Below are 22,929 nucleotides of genomic sequence, written 5' to 3' on the forward strand. Positions count from 1 at the left end.
AAAGGCAGAATAGCAAATTATTGTAGACACACTGGCTTGAATTTCAGTGACTTTTGGTTTGGGATTATTATAGAATCTCTACAATTTCTGAAATGGCCCTAAATATACTTCTATCATTTTATACTATGTATTTATGCAAAGTGAAATTTCCAGCATTCATGATTGTAAAATCAAAATAACAGTCTGAAAAATATTGACAGTGCTCTATATTTTACACTCTCAAATACTCCCATCTTTAATAAATTATAAAATTATATGTATACCAAAGAATTATTTTTAAATCTTTTTCTGATTTATTATCAATAAATGATTGCTTTCTATATCTGTTTTATCTACATGCTTGGCGTCATGCAAAGGCTTACAAGTTTAAGGAGCCATGGGTTAGTAGGCCAAGCAAGATGGTTAGCATCGTATTGTTATTCTCTCAGTGAGCAGAATTTTAAGGATAGTTTTAGAATGCATTCACTATAAACTTATTCATTGAGTGAAAACATAATTATATATTTTTTTTTTCTTGTCAGCAACTTGAATTGGTGGAACCAAGTGGCTGGATTCATGTTCCTTTAACTGACAATCATAAGAAGCCAACCCGCACATTCATGATACAGATTGCTGTTCTAGCCAATCACCAAAATGGAAGAGATACCCACATGAGACAGATTAAAATATACACACCAGTGGAAGAGAGCTCCATTGGGAAATTCCCTAGATGTACAACCATTGATTTTATGATGTATCGTTCTATACGGTGACTTAAAAATGGGACGGAAGTGAAATAGACATTTGTTTTATCCTGTCATTGAATTATCAGGTGTCTTTAGTGGAAAAGCACGTTATTGTACAAGTTTATATACATTTTAAACATTTTAATTTAGATAAATAACTTTTGAGTGATACCTGTTTTCCTTATACAATAAAGCTTATATATTTTATATTGTTAAAAATGAATTTGAAGCCAATCTTTACATGTTTCTTTATATTAAAACAAAACTAGTTAAACTGAAAATTTCAAGATGTATGTAATTTTTTTACTAGCATGGTGATTATTTCATATAATGGTTGGTGGGTATTTGGGAACAAAATTCTGTTTTTTTAGTGTACCTATAATTTTTAATAGCCTAAGATTAATTTTTTTGTAGAGGAAATTTATTTTTTATATGTGTGATCCTTTTTAAACATAATATCAAAATAAACTGGCACTAGATGTCTGTTATGAACCAGTCTGTTTAGGTCTTAATCTAGCATTCTGAGCATAAGGATTTTTGTGAGTTCCAGTAAAGCTTGACCTATACAGTGAGACCCTGTCTTAAAGAGACTGGGGGCTTTAGTAGGGGAGAAGCCAGTCTTATTTAGAGAATATAATTGTCTTACCTTCTCTCTTCCATGAAATATTATAACCCCAGGGTTGTCTATATTCTGACAATATTGTGTTAGAAATTGCCATTTAATTTGCAGTTTATCTCAGTCCATGTAATACTTACATGAGGAACTTCAGTTTGTGTCTGACATTGTAACATTTTCCACAGATAATATTTCCTATGAGAATTTAAAAAGAAATGGCTTTTTATTTTTTCTGTAGAACATGGTTGAAACAATGAATATTGACTGGTTCATAATATGTTGTGTCCTATATCTGATTGGGATGGAGTCATTAATCCCAGGACTGCCCCTAGATTCACTTTTGTTTTAGAAAGGTTGTTCATCTAGGTTGTTTCCAGGCTCTGGCTATTACAAACAATGCTGATATGAACATAGCTGAGCAAATGCCCTTGTGGTATGATTGAGCATTCCTTGGGTATATGCCCAAGAGTGCTACAGCTGGGTCTTGGGGGAGATGGATTCCCAATTTTCTAAGGAAGTGCCATATTGATTTCCAAAGTGGCTGTACAAGCTTGCATTCCCACCAGCAGTGGAGGAGAGTTCCCCTTGCTTCACATCCTCTCCAGCATAAGCTGTCTTCTGTGCTTTTGATCTTAGGCATTCTGACAGGTGTAAGGTGGTATCTCAGAGTCGTTTTGATTTGCATTTCCTGGATAATTAGGGATGTTGAGCAATTCCTTAAATGTCTTTCAGCCATTTGAGCTTCCTCTGTGGAGAATTCTCTGTTTAGTTCTATAGCCCATTTCTTTATTGGACTGTTGGGCATTTTAATGTCTAATTTCTTGAGTTCTTTATATATTCTGGATATCAGCCCTCTGTCAGATGTGGGGTTGGTGAAGACCTCAACCTAGATGCCCTTCAACTGAAGAATGGATAAAGAAAATATGGTACATATACACAATGGAGTACTACTCAGCAGAGAAAAATAATGACATCATGAGGTTTGCAGGCAAATGGATGGATCTAGAAAAAATCATCCTGAGTGAGGTAACCCAGACTCAGAAGGACAAACATGGTATGTACTCACTCATAGGAGGATACTAGATGTAAAACAAAGATGACTGGACTGCTACACAACTCCAGGGAGGCTACCCAGAAAACAAGACCCTGGGAAAGCACAGGGATCGCCCAATGACAGAGAAATGGATGAGATCTACCTGGACGACAGTGGGAGTAATGAAGGGCAAGGTTTGAGGGAAAGAGAGCTTAGGGGAGCAGGAGATCCCAGCTGGAGAAAGGAAGAACAAGGAATAACAGACCATGATAAATGAAGACCACATGAGAACAGGAATAGGCAGAGTGCTGGAGAGGTCCCCAGAAATCCACAATGATACATCCTCTGTAGACTGCTGGCAGTGGTCGAGAGAAAGCCTGATCTGACCTGGTCTGGTGATCAGATGGCCAAACACCCTAACAGTTGTGCTGGACCTCTCATCCAATAACTGATGGAAGTGGATGCAGAGATCCTCTGCCAGGCCCCAGGTGGAGCTCCGGGTGTCCAACTGTCACGAAAGAGGAGGGACTGTAAGAGCGTGAATTGTTGAGACCAAGATTGGAAAAGCACAGGGACAAATAGCCAAATGAATGGCAGCACATGAATTATGAACCAAAGGCTGTGGAGCCCCCAACTGGAGCAGGCCTTCTGGATAAGTGAGACAATTGAATAGCTTGAACTGTTTGGGAAGCACCCAGGCTGTGGGACCTGGACCTGTCCTTAGTGCATGAGCTGGCTGTTTGGAACCTTGGGCTTACACAGGGACACTTGGCTCAGCCTGGAAGGAGGGGACTGGACCTGCCTGTACTGAATCCACCAGGTTTAAATGAATCCCCAGGGGAGTCTTGGCCTTGGAGGAGATGGGAATGGAGGGGAGGTCCTGGGGGGAAGGTTGGAGTGAGGGTGGGAGGGGGGAGGACAGGGAAACCCATGGCTGGTGTGTAAAATTAAAACACAAATATAATAAATAACAAAAAAAAAATGGCTTTAGTTTCAATGGGAATACACAGGCTTAATGAGAAGCCAGCTCCTGCAAGGTGGCAAGTCAAATCTAAGACCTCAGCATACAGCTAGAAGGGTGGATTCTCAATTGTGGACAAAATGCTCTACAGTGTAAGAAAACAAAAGACATTAATGCACTCGGTTGTCTATCCTTGGGTGCTAGAAATAATTGCTTGAGAATTCAAAGTATGGATCTGTACAGTGTACTGAACTGAGTTTATGCCACTGTGGTCTAAGAACACATTCTAAAGAAATTTAAAAGACCCAGGGAGCCCCATGGAGTGCAAACAGAAGTAAATTCAGCACCACACTTGAGGAACACGTTTCATTTTAATTCTATTTTTATGTTTGTGGATATTTATGTATGATGCATGAACACAGGCGTGTGGAAGTCAAAGACTTCCTGTGTGGAGTTGATTTTCTCCTTCTTTGACATGGGTTCTAGGTACTGAATGCAGGTCTTCAAGCTTTTGTAATCCCTGTAGAGGCAAGTCCCTTTACCTGCTGAGCCATCTTGTCAGTCCTGGAAGAACAAGTTTTAGAGAGCTTCATTGAATGCAAACTCACACTCTATGCTGAATGGGTGCAGCAGCCAGGCCAGCAGATTGAAAACACACATAATAAAAATGTCTGTGAATACTACCTGTAATTATGATAGAATTATCACACATTTAACTAATTAGTGTAAAATCCCAAAAGGTTTTTAATAACTACTGCAAACTCTGTATTCCTTAACATACATAAAAAATGAGCAAACAAATGTTAGGGAAGGATAAACAGCCTCACACTGGGTCAGGAATAGGAAACATTGGCTTGTTTGTAGAGGCTTACATCAGAACCGTGAAATAATATAAAGCTGTGAGTATAGTTCACAGTGATTACAATTACATGAAAATGCCTCTGCTGGAAATATGTCAAATGAGGAGCATTCCTCAACAATGCCTATGAAATCAGCAACATACACCAAACTCTAGTGCCATAGGATCTAGAACAGTGGTTCTAGTGGGTTGCAACCTCATCTCCAAAAATATTTACATTATGGTCATAACAGTAGCAAAATTACAGTTATGAAGTAGCAATGAAATAAATTTATGGTTGGGCATCACACCACATGAGGAACTGTATTAAAGGGTCTTAGCATTAGGGGGTTGAGAACCACTGCTCTAGGGGTGCTTTCCACACATTAAAGATGACATCAGAGTTTGAAAGCTAGGGGTTGTGAAAGGTGAAGAAAAGTGATCTTATAACTTTATGTTTCCCTATACTTACACTGTTTTATAGATTCCCCATTGCTGGTTACTTGATTTATCCTCAGGCTCTTCTTTGGACCTTATACCTGTGTAGTGATGTCAGCATGTTACTCTTGAAACAAGGTTCTGCTATGTAGCTGAGATTGGCCTCAAACTCATCCTCTTGTCTCAGCATTTATCAGGCTGCTTGTTTGCTGATTATCTTTACCCTGAACTTTGTGCCCCATCACATGTGAGCAGTCAGTGAGCTCTTCCTCTCCTGTACAGAGCCATTCCTTGCTACTCCCATGGCATGTTCCTATACACCCCAATCACATCATCTGGGGTGTTTCAATCAGCCCTCCGAGCTTGCTGCGCATCAGGTTCTGTATGGCAGATGTTACATCATTAAAACACTTCCAGGAGTTAGCTGTCTTTATTGCCTGTAGTATGTTTTGCTCTAGGTACATCCAGATGGTGAGACAAGATAATATATGGGTCATCCACCTTTCAAAAACTCTTCATTGGTTCCCCAAAACTTTTTGGACACAGCTCAGATTTTGCCCTGATGTTAAAAGTCCCACAGAATTGGCTCTACTTCACCTCCCTCCTATACTCTGAACTAGTTGACAGTGATTTGGGAAGTGGTATCTCCCAAATAAGCCATGCAAATTTCTATTACCCTTAGAGTCAGGCTGAGTAAGAACCAAAAGTCAACTGTATTTTATTTAGAGAAAATAAAAAATATAAAGGCACAAAAGAATGAGGAAAAAAACTTAACATTTAAACACTAGTCAAAAAATTAAGATAGCTTTAAGTTAGACAACATTAATTTTTGTGGCAGAAAACACGGTTAAACATATAAGTATACTTCAAGAGAAGTCATTTCATAAATATAGACTTCTTAATTTCTAGTGTGATCCACCAGAAAGACATAACAAGTCCAAATATGTATATGCTTATTACAATAGCCTCACATATCTGGGAAATGACATAATCACAAGGGAAAACAGACAAGTTCACAATTGTGTGCAAGATTTTCACACAACTTTCTTATTAACCAACAGAACAATCCGACAAAAAAATCAGAAGAACATAAAATATTAGATAACTTTAATAAACCTGACCTAGTCAACATATATTGAATACTAACCAAACCTAAAAGGTAAGCACTACAGTAGGTTGGCTGAGAATGTCTCCAAATAGGGCTAAGGAGATGGCTCAGTAAGTAATAGTACAGGCAGCTAGGCCATCTGTTCCTGTAACCCCAACACTATGGGGAACAGAGACAGGAGGCTGTCTGGAGTTTGCTAGCCAGCAGCAGTCTAGCTGGAGACTCAGTGGTAGACCATGTCTCAAAGAACAACATGGAGATAATAGAACAAGATGATTGGTGTCCCTCCCTAGCATGAAATTCATGTACCCATACACACACACACACACACACACACACACACACACACACACACGTAAATAAATAAATTGATAAATAAATATATTTTTAATTTACTGTAAATAATAAGTGGGAGATTTACATATACGGGTTGGAAATATGGGTCAATGGGCAAGAGTGTTTGTTCTATAAGTATGAGGCTCTGAGTTCAAATTCCCAGCATCCCTATAAAAAGTCAGGCATGGCTACACATACCTATAATCCTAGTACTAGAGGATAGAGAGAGGCAGATCTGAGAGCTTAGTGAATAGCCAACCTCATAGAGAGACCCTGTTGAGGCAAAAAGATGGAGAGGGATAGAGGAGGATCCCTGATGTCTCCTCTGGCTTTTTCATGTACACACACAAGCACACATTCACATGCATATCACACACACACACACACACACACACATCATACACAAAATTTACATGAAAACATTTATGCTTACATTAAAATATTTATATTATATTCACGAGATATACAAAAGGCATACACAGGGTTTTTTTTGTTTTTGTTTTTTACACAATGTGTTAATATTACTCAAAACCAAAATCTGTGCTATACTAGAGCTTGTTCACACTTTAGTTAGCATATTATGTAAAGGGCTGTTGGAAAAAAATCACACTTTTTCAAATCCTTCAGTTTTAAAAGGAAGCATTCTTACTCCACATCCAAAAAGAAAGAGACAAATTGGACCCGAAGGAATCAAGTTGTGTTCTTACTCAAGATGATTCTGTTGTATAATCCAACATGATGTCTTCCAAAACCAAATATTTTTGTGATAACTCTTGAGAATCTTATTTGGAACTGTGTGTATTTTCTGACCATCTTACTGTTGGCTGAATATTTTTTAAGTATTCCACTTATTATTCAATTTTCCACTTATTATTCAATTCTCCACTTATTATTCAATTCTCCGGAATAAAGAAGGGACCTGGAACCATGGATGAGAATGGGTGGGTATTTCCATGACTCCACAACCAACACCCTCTGGGGAACATCCTTTGGAAGAGCATAGATTCCCACCCACATCTTTATCCCTGGCAGGCTTCTGATGTCCTTCTCCTCAGTACAGTCATAGATACTGTATACACATCAAATATTAACTATATACTTTGATTTACATGAAGTCATTGCCTCGAAAACAAAGCTTTTGGGCCCAGTGGTGGTGGTGGTGCACGCCTTTAATCCCAGCACTCAGTAGGCAGACACAGGTGGATCTCTGTGAGTTCGAGGCCAGCCTGGTCTACAGAGTGAGTTCCAGGACAGCCAGGGCTACACAGAAAAACCCTGAGTCAAAAAAACAAAGAACATAAAAAAGGGTTTTGTTCTAGAGTCTCCTTCACAGCTAATGATGGTGGTGTGTTTGGACTATGCAGATTTATAAGCAGAAATATGAAAACATAAATTTATTTTTATGCACATGCCATGACTTACACAAGGGTGTGGCTATAAGGCCATAGCCTCTCTTCTCTCCATCTTTATGTCTACTATTCACGTACTCAAATTAGCACCCTGATATACCACAGTCTCAATATAATTTCCCACATATAATCTATGTGTGTACAGTTTTCTACACCTAAAAAGATGTATTTCAACTATTTCAACTTTCTCCCTCTACTTAATTCTTTACGTTGTTCTAGAACTACAGAGAAAGTTCAAGAAACTTCCTCCCTACTCCTGAAGGTTCCCAACTGAAAGAAAGCTCAATTTCTTTACCTGAGCCACTCTTTAGCCCTCTGTTCCCTCACTGAGAAGGCAAAATCATCTGATCTGTCCATGAAGAAAGAATTCTGGCTCAGCTCCTCCCATCTCAGGAGGTCAGCTATGCCCTGAGCCTGAGATTCATTATTAGAATCTTAACTTGGCTAAGACTCATAAACATGTGTGCCTGCATTATGTCAGGGAGGTAGGTGATACGCTGGCTTTTACTTCCATCGACATTTGTTTCATTTTTCAGCTTGCCTCGAACCTCATATCTGAGGACTGGATATGCTGTAAATTCTGTGGTAGAGCACTTGCCTGGCATGGTCCAACAAAGCAGCTTGTACAGAAATGGGCCTCTTTGGGGCTAGGAAGATGGCTCAGTTGTAGATGTAATTCTGAATGGTTTTATTAAATAAGAACACAGAGCCAAATGCAGAGTTAAAAGCCCCAGAGGTCAGAGAGTAGTAGCTAAGAGCTGAGACCAAGACCGCCTTCTTACCACCCGCTGCCACTGCCATCATTCCGCTGAGAAAGAGACCTGCTTCTTGTGTGTATTGACTTTCTGTTCTGCCTGCTCATTGATTCTCATTGTAAACCCAACCACATGACCTCATCACTGCCTGTCTATACAGACCTCCAGGTCTCTATGGTTGGTATTGAGATTAAAGGTGTGTGTCTCCATGCTGGCTATATCCTTGAACACACAGAGATCTGCCTGTCATGTGATCAGGGATTAAGGGCGTGTGCTACCACTGCCAGACTTCTGCTAAATGGCTTGCTATTAGCTCTGACCCCCAGGCACTTTTATTTATTAACATACAAATAAAATAACATTTCAGCACAAATAAAATATCACCACACTCAGTCAGTAAAGAACTTACCACATAAGTATGAGGACCTGGGCCCTGATCCCTAGCATCCACACAAAGGAAGAGGAGGAGGAAGGAGAAGAAGAAAAAGAGGAGAAAAAAGAAGATCAGGAGGAGGAAGGAGGAAGAGTATAAGAAGGAGGAGGAGGAGGAGGAACATCAGTGGCCATTACCGTCACTCAGCCTGAAGAAATGGAGACAGGGAAATTCCTAGGGCTTATTGGCCAGGCAGTCTAGCCAATCAGCAAACTTCAGATTCAGTGAGGATCTTGCCTCAAAAAAAAAAAAAAAAAAAAGTAGAAAGTAATTAAGGAAAGTACATGACATCAATCTCTGTCCTCCACATATGTGTACACATTTGCAGACAGGAATACACACAGACATAAACACACACAGGGCCTCTTCATATACAACTAAACACAAAAATCCCTTTACCTTACCTATATGTCTTACTTACTCACTGGGCATTCGTGGTGTCTTCCCCTATTAAAGTACCATAATACCATTGTCTATTTTATTATCACCTTATGCTACTTGTAAATGCCTCCATGTGTCCTGAGCCAGTGCCACCAGCTGAACTCTAAATTGCCTCTCAAGATGAACCATGCTTTGTACTTACAAGTACTCAATGTAGGACTGAAGGCAGGCATCCAGTGACAGCGTTGTTTGAAAAACATGCAGCGCTCTCCTCCTAGGAGATATATATATATATAACAACTAACTGATCACAGAGTTCTAAGCATCTTATCTAACAGGGAGGAGTAATTAAGTTTGTGTAATAATTAAAAAATAACACTTTACCTTTTAGTAAATGTATATATAGATTGCTTTCTAGCTGTGAAAAAAACTTCAAAAAAGCAAACTACCTCTTTGCATTGGTACAATTTCTAAAATGAATGCTATCTTCATGTTATTGGTGCTATCTAGAGTGGGATGTGTGCTGGAAATGGTTATTTAGAAGAAAGTAGGTGCTATTACCGGTGTCACCACTGATGGTCAATATAAAGAAAAAATGCACTCAAAGTGATCTGAAAGAACAGCACCAAGAAGAGACCACTTGGGAACAAGGCAATCCCTATGAAACTCCAAGAGGCCAAGAAAGAACAGAAACAAGAGTAAGTGACTGCCATCAGCTGCAGGCTTCAGACCTGATGGACCCAGCAGAACTGGTTTTGAACTGAAGCTACATGGAGAGTGTTTAGCTGCCCTTTCTGGAAATGAGCATGTGTCTTACAGGATGTACCAAGTGGGCTGAGATGTGGATGTAGCTCAGTTTTGAGCTACAGCTTAGTACACGGGAAATCCTTGAATACATCTCCAGCATCTCTTGAACTACCTGTAGTGGTGCATACCAAACTCCATGTATTCAAGATGCTCAGAATATGCACACAGGAGGATCAGGAGCTCAAGGTCATCCTCGCATACATAGTGACTTCAAGGTCAGCCTGAGCTACATGAGACCTTGTCTCAAAAACAATCCAAACCAAAATAAAAACAGGAAAGGAAAGAGAAGAAACTTGTCAGGTATGCAGCATCTAGGGCTCCCACAAATGCCAAAATCTGCAGGTGTTTGAGTCTCTTATATGAAGAAGTATAGTATTGGCATATAACATGTGTGTATACTTCAAATGACCTCTAATTTACATTTACAATGCCTAACACAATGTTGTCTTAGTTAGGGCTTCTGTAGCTGTGATGAAACATCATGACCCAAAGCAAGTTGGTGCTGTGGGGTATCTTTCTGTATGCTGTGAATGTATGCTGTCCCTATTGGTTAGTAAATAAAGCCTTTTTGACCTATGGCAAGAAAGCTTACAGCCAGGTGGGAAATCCAAGTAGAGAGACAGGGAGAAGGGTGGAGTGAGAGAGATGCCAGCCACCATCCAAGGAGCAGCAAGATGCCAGCAGACTACAGCCATGTGGCAACTTATAGATTAATAAAAATGGGTTAAGTTATAAGAGCTTCTAGCAAGAAGCTTGAGCCACAGGCCATCCAGTTCATAATAACAGAAGCCTCTGAGTGATTATAAGTGGCTATAGGACGTGGGGGAGAGAGATCTGTCCCGACAGTGGCGGGACACAGGAAATCTTTTGACTATAAGTTGGAAAGGAAAGGGTTTATTCAGGTTACACTTCCACATCACTGTTCATCATCAAAGGAAGTCAGGACAGGAACTCAAATAGGGCAGGATTCTGGATACAGGAACTGATGTAGAGGCCATGAAGGGGAGCTGCTTACTGGCTTGCTTCATGTGGCTCACTCAGCTCACCTTCTTATAGAACCCAAACCCTGGGATGGCACCACCCACCATGGTCTGAGCTCTCCCCCATTAATCACTAAACGAGAAAATGCCTTATGGCTGGATCTCATGGAGGCATTTCCTCTGATGACTCTAGCTTGTGTCAAGCTGACACACAAATCCAGCCAGTACAGCTGACCCCTTGCCAATATGACACACAAACACATCACTATGAAGCCACATCCCTTTCTTTCTTATTCATCCCCAAGATCCTAAATAACTTTAGAAGTCCCACAGTCTTTACAAATTCAAACACACTAAAAGTTCAGTTCCTGGGGCTAGAGCAATGGCTCAGTGGTTAAGAGCACTGACTGCTCTTCCAGAGGACCTGGGTTCAAGTCCCAGCACCCACACAGCAGCTCACAACTGTCTGTAGCTCCAGTTCTAGGGCTCCTGGCACCAATGGCAAAACATCAATGCACACTTTAAAAAAAAAGTTCCTTTAAAATAGCCAGTGTTTCAAAACATTCAAGTCTTTCAGCTATGAGCTTCTTTAAAAATCAAAATTAAATAACTTCTTCAAGAGGGAAGAACCAGGGCACTGTCACAATCTTTCAACCATGCAAAAACAAACTCCAACGGTACGTATAAATAACTCAATGTCCAATTGTCTGGGATTCACTCATGGTCTTCTGGACTCCTCCAAAGGGCTTGGGTCACTTCTCCAGCTCCACCCTCTGCAGCACACACAGCTTGTCTTCTAGGTTCAGGCTGGCTCCACTCCACTGCTGCTGCTTTCTTGATGGTCATCCCATGGTCCTGGCATCTCCAATATGCTGGGGTCCCCTGCTGCAGCTGGGCTGCACTTTCACCAATAGCCTCTCACAGGCCCTCTTCATGGTGCCAAGCCTCAATTTCTCCACATGACCCCTTCAGTCCTGGGCCTTCAACTGCCACTGAGGCTGCACCTTCACCAATGGCCTCTCCTGGGCTCTCACAGTGCCAAGCCTCCTTAGTCACTGCTAATTTCTTAGCTCCAGCCAACCAACATCAAGTATCCCAGCAAAGCAAAGTTTTGCTTTAGTAGTTCTGGTATCTTGTTCATCACAGCTGATTCTTCAGCCCCAGCTAACCAAGACCACAAGATCTTAGTTTAACATAACAAATGGACCTAATAGAGTTCTGAAACTTCACAAGCCAGGCCTCCATCTTCTGCACTGCTCTTAACATTCTCATCCTCCAAGTTCCACAGAACACCCCACAGAGCTCTTTAACACTCAATGGATCTTCTAGACCAAAGTTCCAAAGTCCTTCCACAATCCTCCCAAAAAATATGGTCAGGTCTGTCATAGCAATACCCCACTACACTGGTACCAATATGTGTATACTTTAAATGACCTCTAACTTACAATGTCTAAAACTGTGTGAATGCTACAAAAATTGCTATTATCATATCAATAATGACAAGAGAAAAGTCAAACTACTTGCACAAGACTTCAACAAAAGGCTATAAAAACTAGCATGGGAACTAGTTGAGAAAAGAGTGGGCTCAGCAGGGGTGGGAGGAGAGTATAGTAAGATGAACATGATCACAACACATTGTACACATCTAGGAAATTGTTTTAAAAGTTAGTAATAAAGGCCAAAACATTTTGGTTACTAATGCAACCCTTTTCTTTCTTGTTTTTTTGTTTTTTTTTTTTTTTTTTTGTTTGTTTGTTTTGTTTTCTGAGGCAAGGTTTCTCTGTGTAACCCTGAATGTCCTGGAACACCCTTTGTAGACTGGAGTGGCTTTAAACTCAGAGACCCATCTGCTTCTACCTCCCTAGTGCTGGATTGACGGTGTGAGCCACCACATCTGGCTTGTGACACTTTTCTTACAGATGGCGTATTTTCTTTTCTCTTATTCTCATATGCATTAATTTGCGGTGGTGAATGCAGACATCAGAAGACAACTGTAGAGTCAGTTCTGTCCTTCTACCATGTGGCTCCTGAGGACTGACCTCAAATGCCCTGCTGAACCTCTCACAAACCTTCAAATGCAGGATTTTTACTCGCAGTTGGCTGAATGTGCTGATGTGGGAGCTAAGCAAATACAGGCTGACTGCATAGGAGATGACAGAATCCAGACACTCAAGGGGGTTCTAAGGCACATACTGTCACACTTCGGAATTATCACTCCTTTTCCCGTCTCCAAGAGCACTGTTGAGAGGAGAGAAAACAGCCCTTCTCTTCCATAGACCCTAAGATCCACGACCATGGAGACCAAACAGCAGCGGCAGCTGGACAGTAAGCGTCGCTCAGGCTAAGTGCTCACAGTGGTCTCCGCGACCCCCTGAGGTGCTCAGTGGACATCAATCTGCAGATGAAGATACCAGGGCTGGAAAGCTTGTGTGCGAAGGACATTTTGGGTTTTTTTATTTAAAACCTCTTCATTATCCATTACATTTAAATTGCTTGCTTTACCTAGGCCTCATGCCCTTCAGAATTTTTTAAAAAACATTTTAAATTAAAATATAATTACATTGTTTCCCCTTCCCTTTTCTTCTCTCCAACCCTTCTCATGCACCCCCTTGCTCTCTCAAATTCATGGCATTTCTTTAAATATATAAACACAACCCGTTCAGTCTATATAAAGTAGTGTATATATTGGGTGTGTATGGTTTCAGAGGTGATCATTTGGTATTGAATAACCAATTTGGGGGCTCATACCTGGAGAAGTATATGGTTCATTGTCTACAGTTGAGGCCCCATAAGATTTCTCTCTTCCATGTTAGCATAGCTATTGGTATCCTCCTTGTTCAGGTCTTATTTAGGCAGCCATGTTGATGAGACTTTATGAGTGTAGCTTCTCTGACATTTCTAGGAAATAAAATCTCATAGCCAACTCCTGTGCCCCTCTTCTCCTATGATCCCTGAGTATTTAATGCAGTTGTGTTGTAGATGGTTCAGTTGGGACTGAGCCACATTGTTACTTGTTCTCTACATTTTAATTGGTTGTAGTTTTCTGTAATGATCTCCCTCTATTGCGAGGAGACATTTCTTTGATGAGGAGTGAGAACTACACTCATTTGTTGGTACAAGTATAATATTTAGAATGTAGTTAGGAATTATGCTGGCTTTGTAAGTGATGGTAACAGGTTCTCCTCCAAGATTAATGACCTCACTAAGCTCTGGAGAGTTAGCTTTACTAGGTATGCTGTCCCTCTTGTGGAGATGTCCTTAAGTCCTATTAGAGGACTGTTGGTTACCACCAAGATGTGTGTACCACTTTTGCTCCATTGGAGACAGCATGTCATACTGGTTATTGTTTTAGGTCATAGGCATCATAGCTGGGTAGGACCACTGCTTGCTTCCCTTACTTGGAAGCCTGCATGGTGTCTTCTGGTACTATGAAAGGTAGTCCTCAGAGAGGAGGCTTTCAGGTCAGAAGCATCTTGAATCCTCCAGGTCGTGTGTCCAAGTGTATAGTGTCATCAGCAGTAAGTATCTACCTTCAACCTCAGGAAAGAAACCAAGGGCAACAGCACAGCTTATGCTTGGGGAGTCTCTTGTACAAGCCTGACCAACAATTCCAAGGGAGACTTCCCATGCCTGGTGTTGGGATTTTGTTAGTCTATGGCTCTTGTGGGGGAGCACTGTCAGCCTAGATGAAAGTTTTCATTAAAATATATAGTTTATATATATTGTAATTTAGAAAGATATATGATTCTTAATGACTTTTTCAGACATCTGATTTTCTGTGCTCCTCCCTCCCTATCCCTAATTAAAGCTTCCCTTTTTCTCTTTCCCCCTTCAAAGCACTTGTGTCCTGCAAGTCCCCTCCATACTGTTCCTCTGCCCTGACTCCATGATCCATTTTCACTTTCCTGGTTTCTGTACTTACTCCAAGTTATATACTCACATCTGAAGATCTGGGCCTAGAAACCAAAGAGAAAAGATACAATGTTTGTCTCTCTGGGTCCAGGTTACCTCACTCAATATGTTTTTAATTCCATTCATTTCAGCTGAAATTTCAGTCTTTTCCAAAGAATAGTATTCCATAGTACATGTATACTACATTGTCATTATCTATTCATCAGTTGAAGGACATCTAGGTTGTTTCCATTTCCTAACTATTGTGAATAGAGTGACAATGAACATGGCTGAGCAGATATCTGTGGAGCAGGATATCAAGTCTTTTGAACACATGCCAAGGAGTAATATAGCTGGGTCATACAGATTTTCTTTAAAGCTTTTGAAGGGTTCCCCGTATGATTTCCAAAGTGGCTGGATAAGTTAGCAACCCCACCAAGAGAGGATGAGGATTTCCTCTTCCCCACACCCCCTCCAGCATCTATTATTGGTTGTTTTGTTGATCTTTGCCATTCTGACTGGGGTAGGATGAATTCCCAAAGTTGTTTTGCATTTCGCTAATTGTTAGAGATAATGAACATGGTTTGAGATGTTTCTTAACCATTTTTATTTTTTCTTTTGCATACTCTGTTCAGGTCCATAGCCTATTTTTTGAGTAGGTCATTTGGTTTTCTTTTGACTGGATGTTTTTTGTTTTTTTTTTCTTTTCTTTTTTTTTAGTTCTTTATATAGTCTGGATATCAATCCTTTGTCAGATGTATAGTTGTCAAAGATTCTCTCCCATTCTGTGAGCTTCCTCTTCTTTTAATTGATTCTTTAGCTGTACAGAAGCTTTCTGGGTTACAAGGTACCATTTGCCAACTGTCCTAAATTCCTGGGAAAATGCAGTCCTATTCAGAAAGCCCTTTTCCATACCTATATCATATAGAGTACTTACTGCCTATGTTTTCTTCTAGCAGTTTCAGATTTCACATTTAGGTCTTTAATCCATTTGGAGTTAGTCATAGAAACGGGTCTGATTTCATCTTCTGCATGTAGACATTCTGGTTTCTCACCAACATTTGTTAGAGATGCTGTATTCTCTCCAGTATATGTTCTTGGCATCTTTGTCAAGCACTAAATGGCTAAAGTTACAAATATGAAGTACTCTGCGGTTGTGGTGGTGCACGCTGGTAGGATTTGCTGAAGGAGGCAGCAGGATCATGAGTTTGAGGCCAGCCTGGGCTACAAATATGAAGTACTCATGTTTGGACCTTTGATTTCATTCCACTGGTCCCTATATCTGTCCTGTGCCAGTGTCATATTGTTTTATTACTCCGGCTCTGTAATATAGACTGAGGTCTGGAATGGTAGTCTGGAGGATCTTTTTCAGTGCCTGCCTGATGATATTTACTGCCCTTTTGTCCTGTGCGTAAATAATACTGGTTTGTTTCTCAGGAAGTAATGTGTTGATCCCTAAATCCTGAGAATTATAAGAATAAAATTTACAAAAGACAAATAAAATTAATTTGAGTTAGTAATAGACACTCGAAAATGATACCTAAACAATATAGCTGCCTAGACAAAACCTGGGCAAGAATACCAATACACATGCTAACACGGAAGGGAGAAAACCAATGGCACCCACTCATAGACAAAGAACCACAGGCAACTAAGGGATGCTGAGAGTAGGAGGAGCCTTCTAATTGGCTATCCAATACTAAGTGAAATACTGCACAGACTCAGCAGGTTGTATCTATAATTTTATGTGTAACAATAGCAGAGAAAAGAAAGTTGTAGTTTGGGGAGGGATTGGGAGAAGTTGGAGGAAGAAAAAGAAATGGAGGGAATGATTAATTATATTTTAATTTTAAAATGTTAATATAATACAAGAAAATAATATATCAAATTAACAAAGCACTAATAGACAAGACTAAGAGGATCAGAATATACAGAATTAAATTTAGGCAAGCAAAGCCTTCCAAGGAGTGTCATGAGTTATACATACTGGTAGAACAGGAGCAATATTACAGGTCATTAAATTGTAAGAGGCTAGGAGAGTTATGTGATTAAAACAAAACAAGTAGGGGCTGGGGAGATGGCTCAGCGGTTAAGAGCACTGGTTGCTCTTCCAGAGGCTCCAGGTTCAATTCCCAGCACCCACAAGGCAGCTCACAACTGTCTGTAATGCCAGTTCTAGGGGATCCAACTCCCTCACAGAGGCATACATGAAGTAAAAACACCAACGTACATAAAATGAAAATAAACAAATTTTTTAAAGAAACAAGATAAAAGAAAGTCTGAGAATAATGAAAAATTGATTACATAAGAGGCAAAGAAAAACATACGGCTTTAAAAGGACAGGAGAGAAAAACAGATATTTCTAGATAGTTATATGAATACTGTCTGAATAACTTCATCTTATCATAAACTAAAGCCAATGGTCAATATTTCTGAACTGACTTTGTAGAATGTGAAAGGAATAAATGAAAGACTATGGAAGAAGAATCTGGATGATATGGTTACTAAAGGCAGATAAAAGACAGGATCAAAATTACACCTGGTTACCTGGCTAACAGCTGAAAATTTCAATAAAAGAAATTATAAATGTACTGAGTTGCCTGGATGGATGTCTTAGGAAAGTAATGAAAGAAAACTTTTTTTTTTTTGAGATAGGTTCTCACTGTGCAGCCCTGGACAGTCTATCCTCAAACTTGCAGAGATTTCCTCCTACTTCTGCTTCTGAAGTGCTGGGACTACAGGTATACACCACCATGCTAGTAAACAGTAAAATCTCTTTCCATTATAGAGATCAGTAAACACCTGTGTGCTTATTAATACCTGAATGGCTTGTCACCTGTTTCCAAGGCTACCCTCTTGTTTCATCTTTATATTCACATAACATGTGTACCCTTTATATTCACATTCTTATGTGTACCCTTTTTGTTATGGAAGGGGATTGAGACAGGGTTTCTCTGTGTAGACCAGATTGGCCTTGAACTCACAGAGATCCACCTGCCTCTGCCTCCTGAGTGCTGGGATTAAAGGTGTGCCCCACTGCCGCCCCGAAGTCAAAATGTTAACAACTGAGAAAAAACAGCTGGCTGGATTCTACTTCAGCCTTCTAAACCCTTCATTTCTTGGTAAGTGATCAGTACTTTGATATTGCTGTAGAAATAACAGGAAATGATCTGCTAAAAATCTGGATCTCCTGCTACAGATGAGTGCCAGGATAAAAAAAAAAGAAAGAACTGGTCTTGGGATAAAGTCTACAAAACAGTCTTCAGAATTAATTGAAAGACCACAGGGAGAGACCATCAATTTGCTCTCAACACTGGCAAAGTGAATGCACAGGAGAACGTTTTATGGTAATTATGACCCACCTCAGTGGAAAACTCAGGCTATAATCATGGTAATTTAAACTAAGATGGTAAATGCTGCAGCTTGAATGAGAATCACGTTAAATAGCTTTTGTGTAAATAAAAATTTCCTCAGAAAGTTTCACAAGTTAGAACACTTAAAAAATAGTAAGCTGGTTCCCCTCAGCAGAGAAGCGAAATAGTAATGATGAAGTTGCCATGGACTAAAGTGAGGTCGTGAGCAAGTAACCTGGACACTGCACTGCTCAACGGCATGGAAATGAAGATCTCCATTTTCAAGGGTGAAGGTGTGACCGACTATAAATACTTTTGCTTACAATACGGTTTTCTAGTTCATGAGACTTCAGGTTATGTACACAGTGAGCAGTGTACATAACTACCACACACAACTCATAAACCAACCTGTGAGCTCCTGTCCTGGCTCTCACTACCCTCCTCCCTCAAAGCTATTTGGGCACAAGTGAGTGGATAACAACAGAAGCAATAACATGGTAGAGCAAGCCCAGACAGCTTGAAGGCTGTGAAACTGCCTTATGTAGGACATACCCCCACCCCCACACTGTCTTTAGGGAGTCTCAGCAGAAGTCAGGAAGGCCAGAACAATGTGGATGAAGGAAGATAATCTTGACCTTAAAGACTGACAAAACAAAAAATGTCTGCATACAATCAAAACATGTAAATTATATCCCCTAATACTTTAGTGTAATATATTTTGAAGTTTTTATTTTTAAAAGATAAATGATAAATCCCAGAGCTCAGGAGGCAGAGGCAGGAGAATCTCCGAGTTTGAGGTCAGCCTGTTCTACAGAGCAAGTTCTAGGACAGCCAGGGGTATACAGAGAAACCCTAGAGAAAAAAAAAAAAAAGTTAAAATAATAAATTTAAACTTAGCAAAGTAGAACTTAAATAATAAAACCAGTTATTCTACTTAAGTTTAAAGTGGTTACAATTTCATAGATGTTAGTAAATAAGATACACACACACACACACACACACACACACACACACACACAAATTTGTACCCATACAGCTAAAAGAATAGGAGGCATGGGTCTAGAATTACTTTTAAAGATCTGTGTTTTAATTGTTGAATGCTTTAAAGCAAGAATAAATGTATCAAAATGTCTCTTGATTCAGACTATACAAACTACGCTTCAAAATTATTCATATAAAAAGCAATAATAGTCTAAATTTAAGAACAAATTTATAAAGTGAAATACTGGCCAATATCACAGACAGTATTTCTTCCCAGATTCTTCCTCCTCTATAACACCTTCCTTGGCCTCAGCTCTATCTCTTTCTCTCTTTCTCACCGATCTGGGATCATCCATTTTCTGCTTCTGATTTTGTGGTAAATCCTGATATTGCTCTCAGTAGACCTACAACTAGAAAACAAAACCTGTGCCGGCTTCACTTTGATTTCCTTATGCCAAATCTAAGCAAATATAAGCACTATCAGTTACATCAGCTTCCTTTCAGAGCTGTGCATGTGTTCTATGGTAAGTGAAACTTAAAATTCTGTATCTTTAAAATTTCCCATGACATCTCTTCAAACTGATTTCCCAAGTGTCACATACTATAGATTACATGTGAAATGAAAATTTAACCCTACAAACATAAATTGAAATTGCAAACCAATCGGTGATTCTTCTGTCCTTGTTCTAACTGTCCAATAGCTTTTCTACTCTTAGATTTCTACTCTGAGGCCTATACAATAAAAGATAGCGAAAGCCAGAAAAATACAAGTTGTCCCAGCAAATAATTCAAATCTTTGTCATGACTGATAGTATAGTCTTCTACATAGTTTTTTAATTCAAGTTATTTCTATATAAAAAAAGATATCATTATTTCATCTTTTAGGTGATTCCTAAAGTAGAATGAGCTATTTCCTCATAGCTTTAGTAACATATAATTCATATACAATAAGCTGCACAAATGTAATGTGATGGGGCTGGGCCTATGTGTAAACCTCTGAAGCCCTTGTTACCACCAGGATGGATCCCTGACTCACCAAAGCAGCCCATCCTTCACCCATCCCTGTGCTCTACAGCCTCAGCTGTACTTTCTACTACCCTAGCTGTATTTTCTGAAATCTTATTATTTTAAAAAGATGGAATCATATGTGTGCACTCTTGAACTTTTCTCTCTTCACACAATAACTTTATCAAGTATCGAAAGTGTTGCATGTAGTCTGCTCATTTTTACTGCCAAATAGTTATCTCATCATATAGATACACTGCAGTTTCTTTACACACCTTCCAAGTGATCCAGAGGTAGGCTGTTTTGAGGCTTTGAAGTACAGATTGAGTATCCCTAGTCCCAACATCCAAAATCTGGAACAATCTGGAAGTCTGAGTCCTGAATGACACCAGTAAACATCTCCACACCTGATGCGTGTGACAGGCACATTACAAATACTGCAAGAAAAATACTGTACAAGGTGCACACAAAACAAATGTTATATTGGAAAATCTGGGTTCCTATCCCTTCAAATGTCTCATGTGTACATGAATTATTGTATTTATCAAATATCACATAATATCAAAATTATCCCCTAAAGTCCAAACTTCAAAATCATTTCCAGTCCTAAGCATTCCAAAGGATGAAAGAACCTGTATCAGAAATGAAGCTTCCAAGGGCAGGCCCACTTGTCAGGACACACACTGTCCTTCCCGTGAGAAAATATTAGTACACAGGAACAGAATGGCTGGGCACAGCTTTATTTGGTGAATGGCAATGAAATCTTTTGCTCATTTTAATTTGCATTTATTTTTTCCTATTAAGTTTTAAGGGCTTTTTAAAAAATATATTCTAGATATAAATTTTTGTTAAATATATAATTATAGTTTCATGCACATAACTCTGTACATGCCAGACAAATGTTCTACCACTGAGGTACATCTCCAGAATGAACAGAAAATGTTTTGCTGTTGTTTTTAGACAATGTCTGTTTAGCACAAGTGGGCCTGAAACTCCTAATTCTTATCTTAGCTTCCCAAGTAATGGGTTTACAAATGTACATTTTTAAAAGTGTAGACTGGGTGATATAACTCAGGGAGTGAGGGTATTTACCATACACAAGACCCTGTGCTTAATTCCAGAACATACACCAAAAAAAAAAAAAAAAAAAAAAAAGTGAAATGAGGTTTAAAATTATTCTTTTATAATCTCTCTCCTTTCCTTGTCTTCCTCCCCTCTCCCCTTCCTTCCCTTTGATCAGTGTCCCTCTCATTTCCCCTTATTTCATTCCCCATCCCACCAAATGCTGCTTCTTGTGTCCCCTTTCTTTGGTATCATTTTAAGTGACCCATTGCCCTTAATTAGGGTTGCCTGCCTGAGCATGGTGAGGGTGGAAGGGTTATCTGCAGCCTTCCTTGGTCTATAGCTCCTCTGCGAGAGACAGGCCGTGTGGGCCAGTCTGTGATGGACTGCTGGTGGGTGAAGTCTTGTGCAGGTAGCCCGTGGGAGCATCACCCATGTCATGTCAAGAAGATTGCATTTTACAGAACTTATTGTCATCTTCCAGCTCTTACCTTCTTTCTGCTCCTCTTCCTTGATGTCCCTGAACCTTGGAGGGGTGAGGGGTGATACAGACGTCCTATTTAGGGCAATGCACTCAACAGTCACTTATTCTAAGCAGTGATGAGCTACGGATCTATGTCTGCATTGCCCTGTCCCCACTGCTAACAGACCACACTTCTCTGAACAAGGCTTGGGAGGAGGGGGACAGGAGACTCGACTGCTTTGACAATTAGTCTACAGTAATATAATAATCTTTCTGAATTTCAAAGCATTGTTATGTTAAAGGAATCCATTATCTCTATGATCCTCAGCTGTCAAATTTCCCATGCCTATTCAGATGGTCGGCCTTCTTGAATGACAAACAGGCAAATGGGACTGGCAGAGTGTTTGCTCAGCACACACAAATCCCTTGCTTCTATCCCTAGTACCATATAAAGTTGGACATGGTGTCACATGTCTGTGATCCCAGCAGTTGGGGGGTAGAAGCAGAAGGATCAGTTCAAGGGCATCCTCAGCTACATGGCTAATTTGGGGTCAGCCTGGACTTTATGAGAGTCTATTTTTTTTTTTAATCTAAAGGAAAACAGAATATGGGAGGAAATCGCAAGCTTTCTTGACATTCCTTTCAGCTCCTCCTGATTTAGGAATGCCTCATCAAACAACTATTAGGCTAATGCACAGTCAGTCCTTAAGCAATCAGTAAGCAGTGACATTATTACTACGATAACCTTGTGTATCTCTTAAAGTTGCATTTCATGGCCTAGAAGCAACCCCTGCTGTTTACATGACTGTTGACATCCTGGCCTACTGTGCACTCGCTCTTTGATTCTCTTCTCTCCGGCAGTCTCCACATTTTCCTTCAATCCACTTTACTCTACCCAGCATCCTACACTGCATCTCTGCTAAATTTGGCTACAGAATTTTACCTACCTTGTACAAGATCTCTAGCATGCTTTTTACTTCCAAGAGAATAAAACAAACAAAAAACTTTTTGGCACTCAAAGGAAGTGAAACCATATTTTGAGTAGTAACCAAGTGAACAGTACTTGCTACCAGAATAAAGCAACGCAAACAGACTATTACTTTTAAACATTCTTGATTTATACTTACAAATACCCAACAACACATGAACAACCTTTCTTTTTTTTTTTTTTCTCCTTTTTTTTAAATTTATTATATTTGTGTTTTACACATCAGCCATGGATTCCCCTGTCCTCCCCTCTCCCGCCCTCACCTACCCCCCCAGCCCCTCCCCTCCATTCCCATCTCCTCCAGGGCCAAGACTCCCCTGGGGATTCATTTAAACCTGGTGGATTCAGTACAGGCAGGTCCAGTCC

The 22,929-nt window shown here is 39.9% G+C and overlaps 1 protein-coding gene across 5 annotated transcripts in view; it reads left to right on the forward strand.

Moving 5' to 3' along the window:
• Window positions 1–22,929, forward strand: part of Anapc10 (anaphase promoting complex subunit 10) — a 137,237-nt gene that overhangs the window by 54,775 nt on the left and 59,533 nt on the right. The window contains exon 8 of one of the 5 annotated variants that reach the window (XR_004944969.1): window positions 522–580. The exons of 2 other annotated variants lie outside the window; for them this stretch is intronic. Coding sequence is in view for 1 of the 3 variants with exons in the window: in XM_036187000.1 (XP_036042893.1) it covers window positions 522–752 (231 nt within the window). In the remaining 2 variants the exon portion in view is untranslated. Of the gene's footprint in view, window positions 1–521; window positions 1,740–22,929 lie in introns of those variants that run through there. 2 more of the 5 variants (XM_036187000.1, XM_036186998.1) reach the window with 2 other exon arrangements.

This window comes from Onychomys torridus, chromosome 5, assembly GCF_903995425.1.
Source record: "Onychomys torridus chromosome 5, mOncTor1.1, whole genome shotgun sequence".
In the NCBI taxonomy this organism is placed as follows: Eukaryota; Metazoa; Chordata; class Mammalia; order Rodentia; family Cricetidae; genus Onychomys; species Onychomys torridus.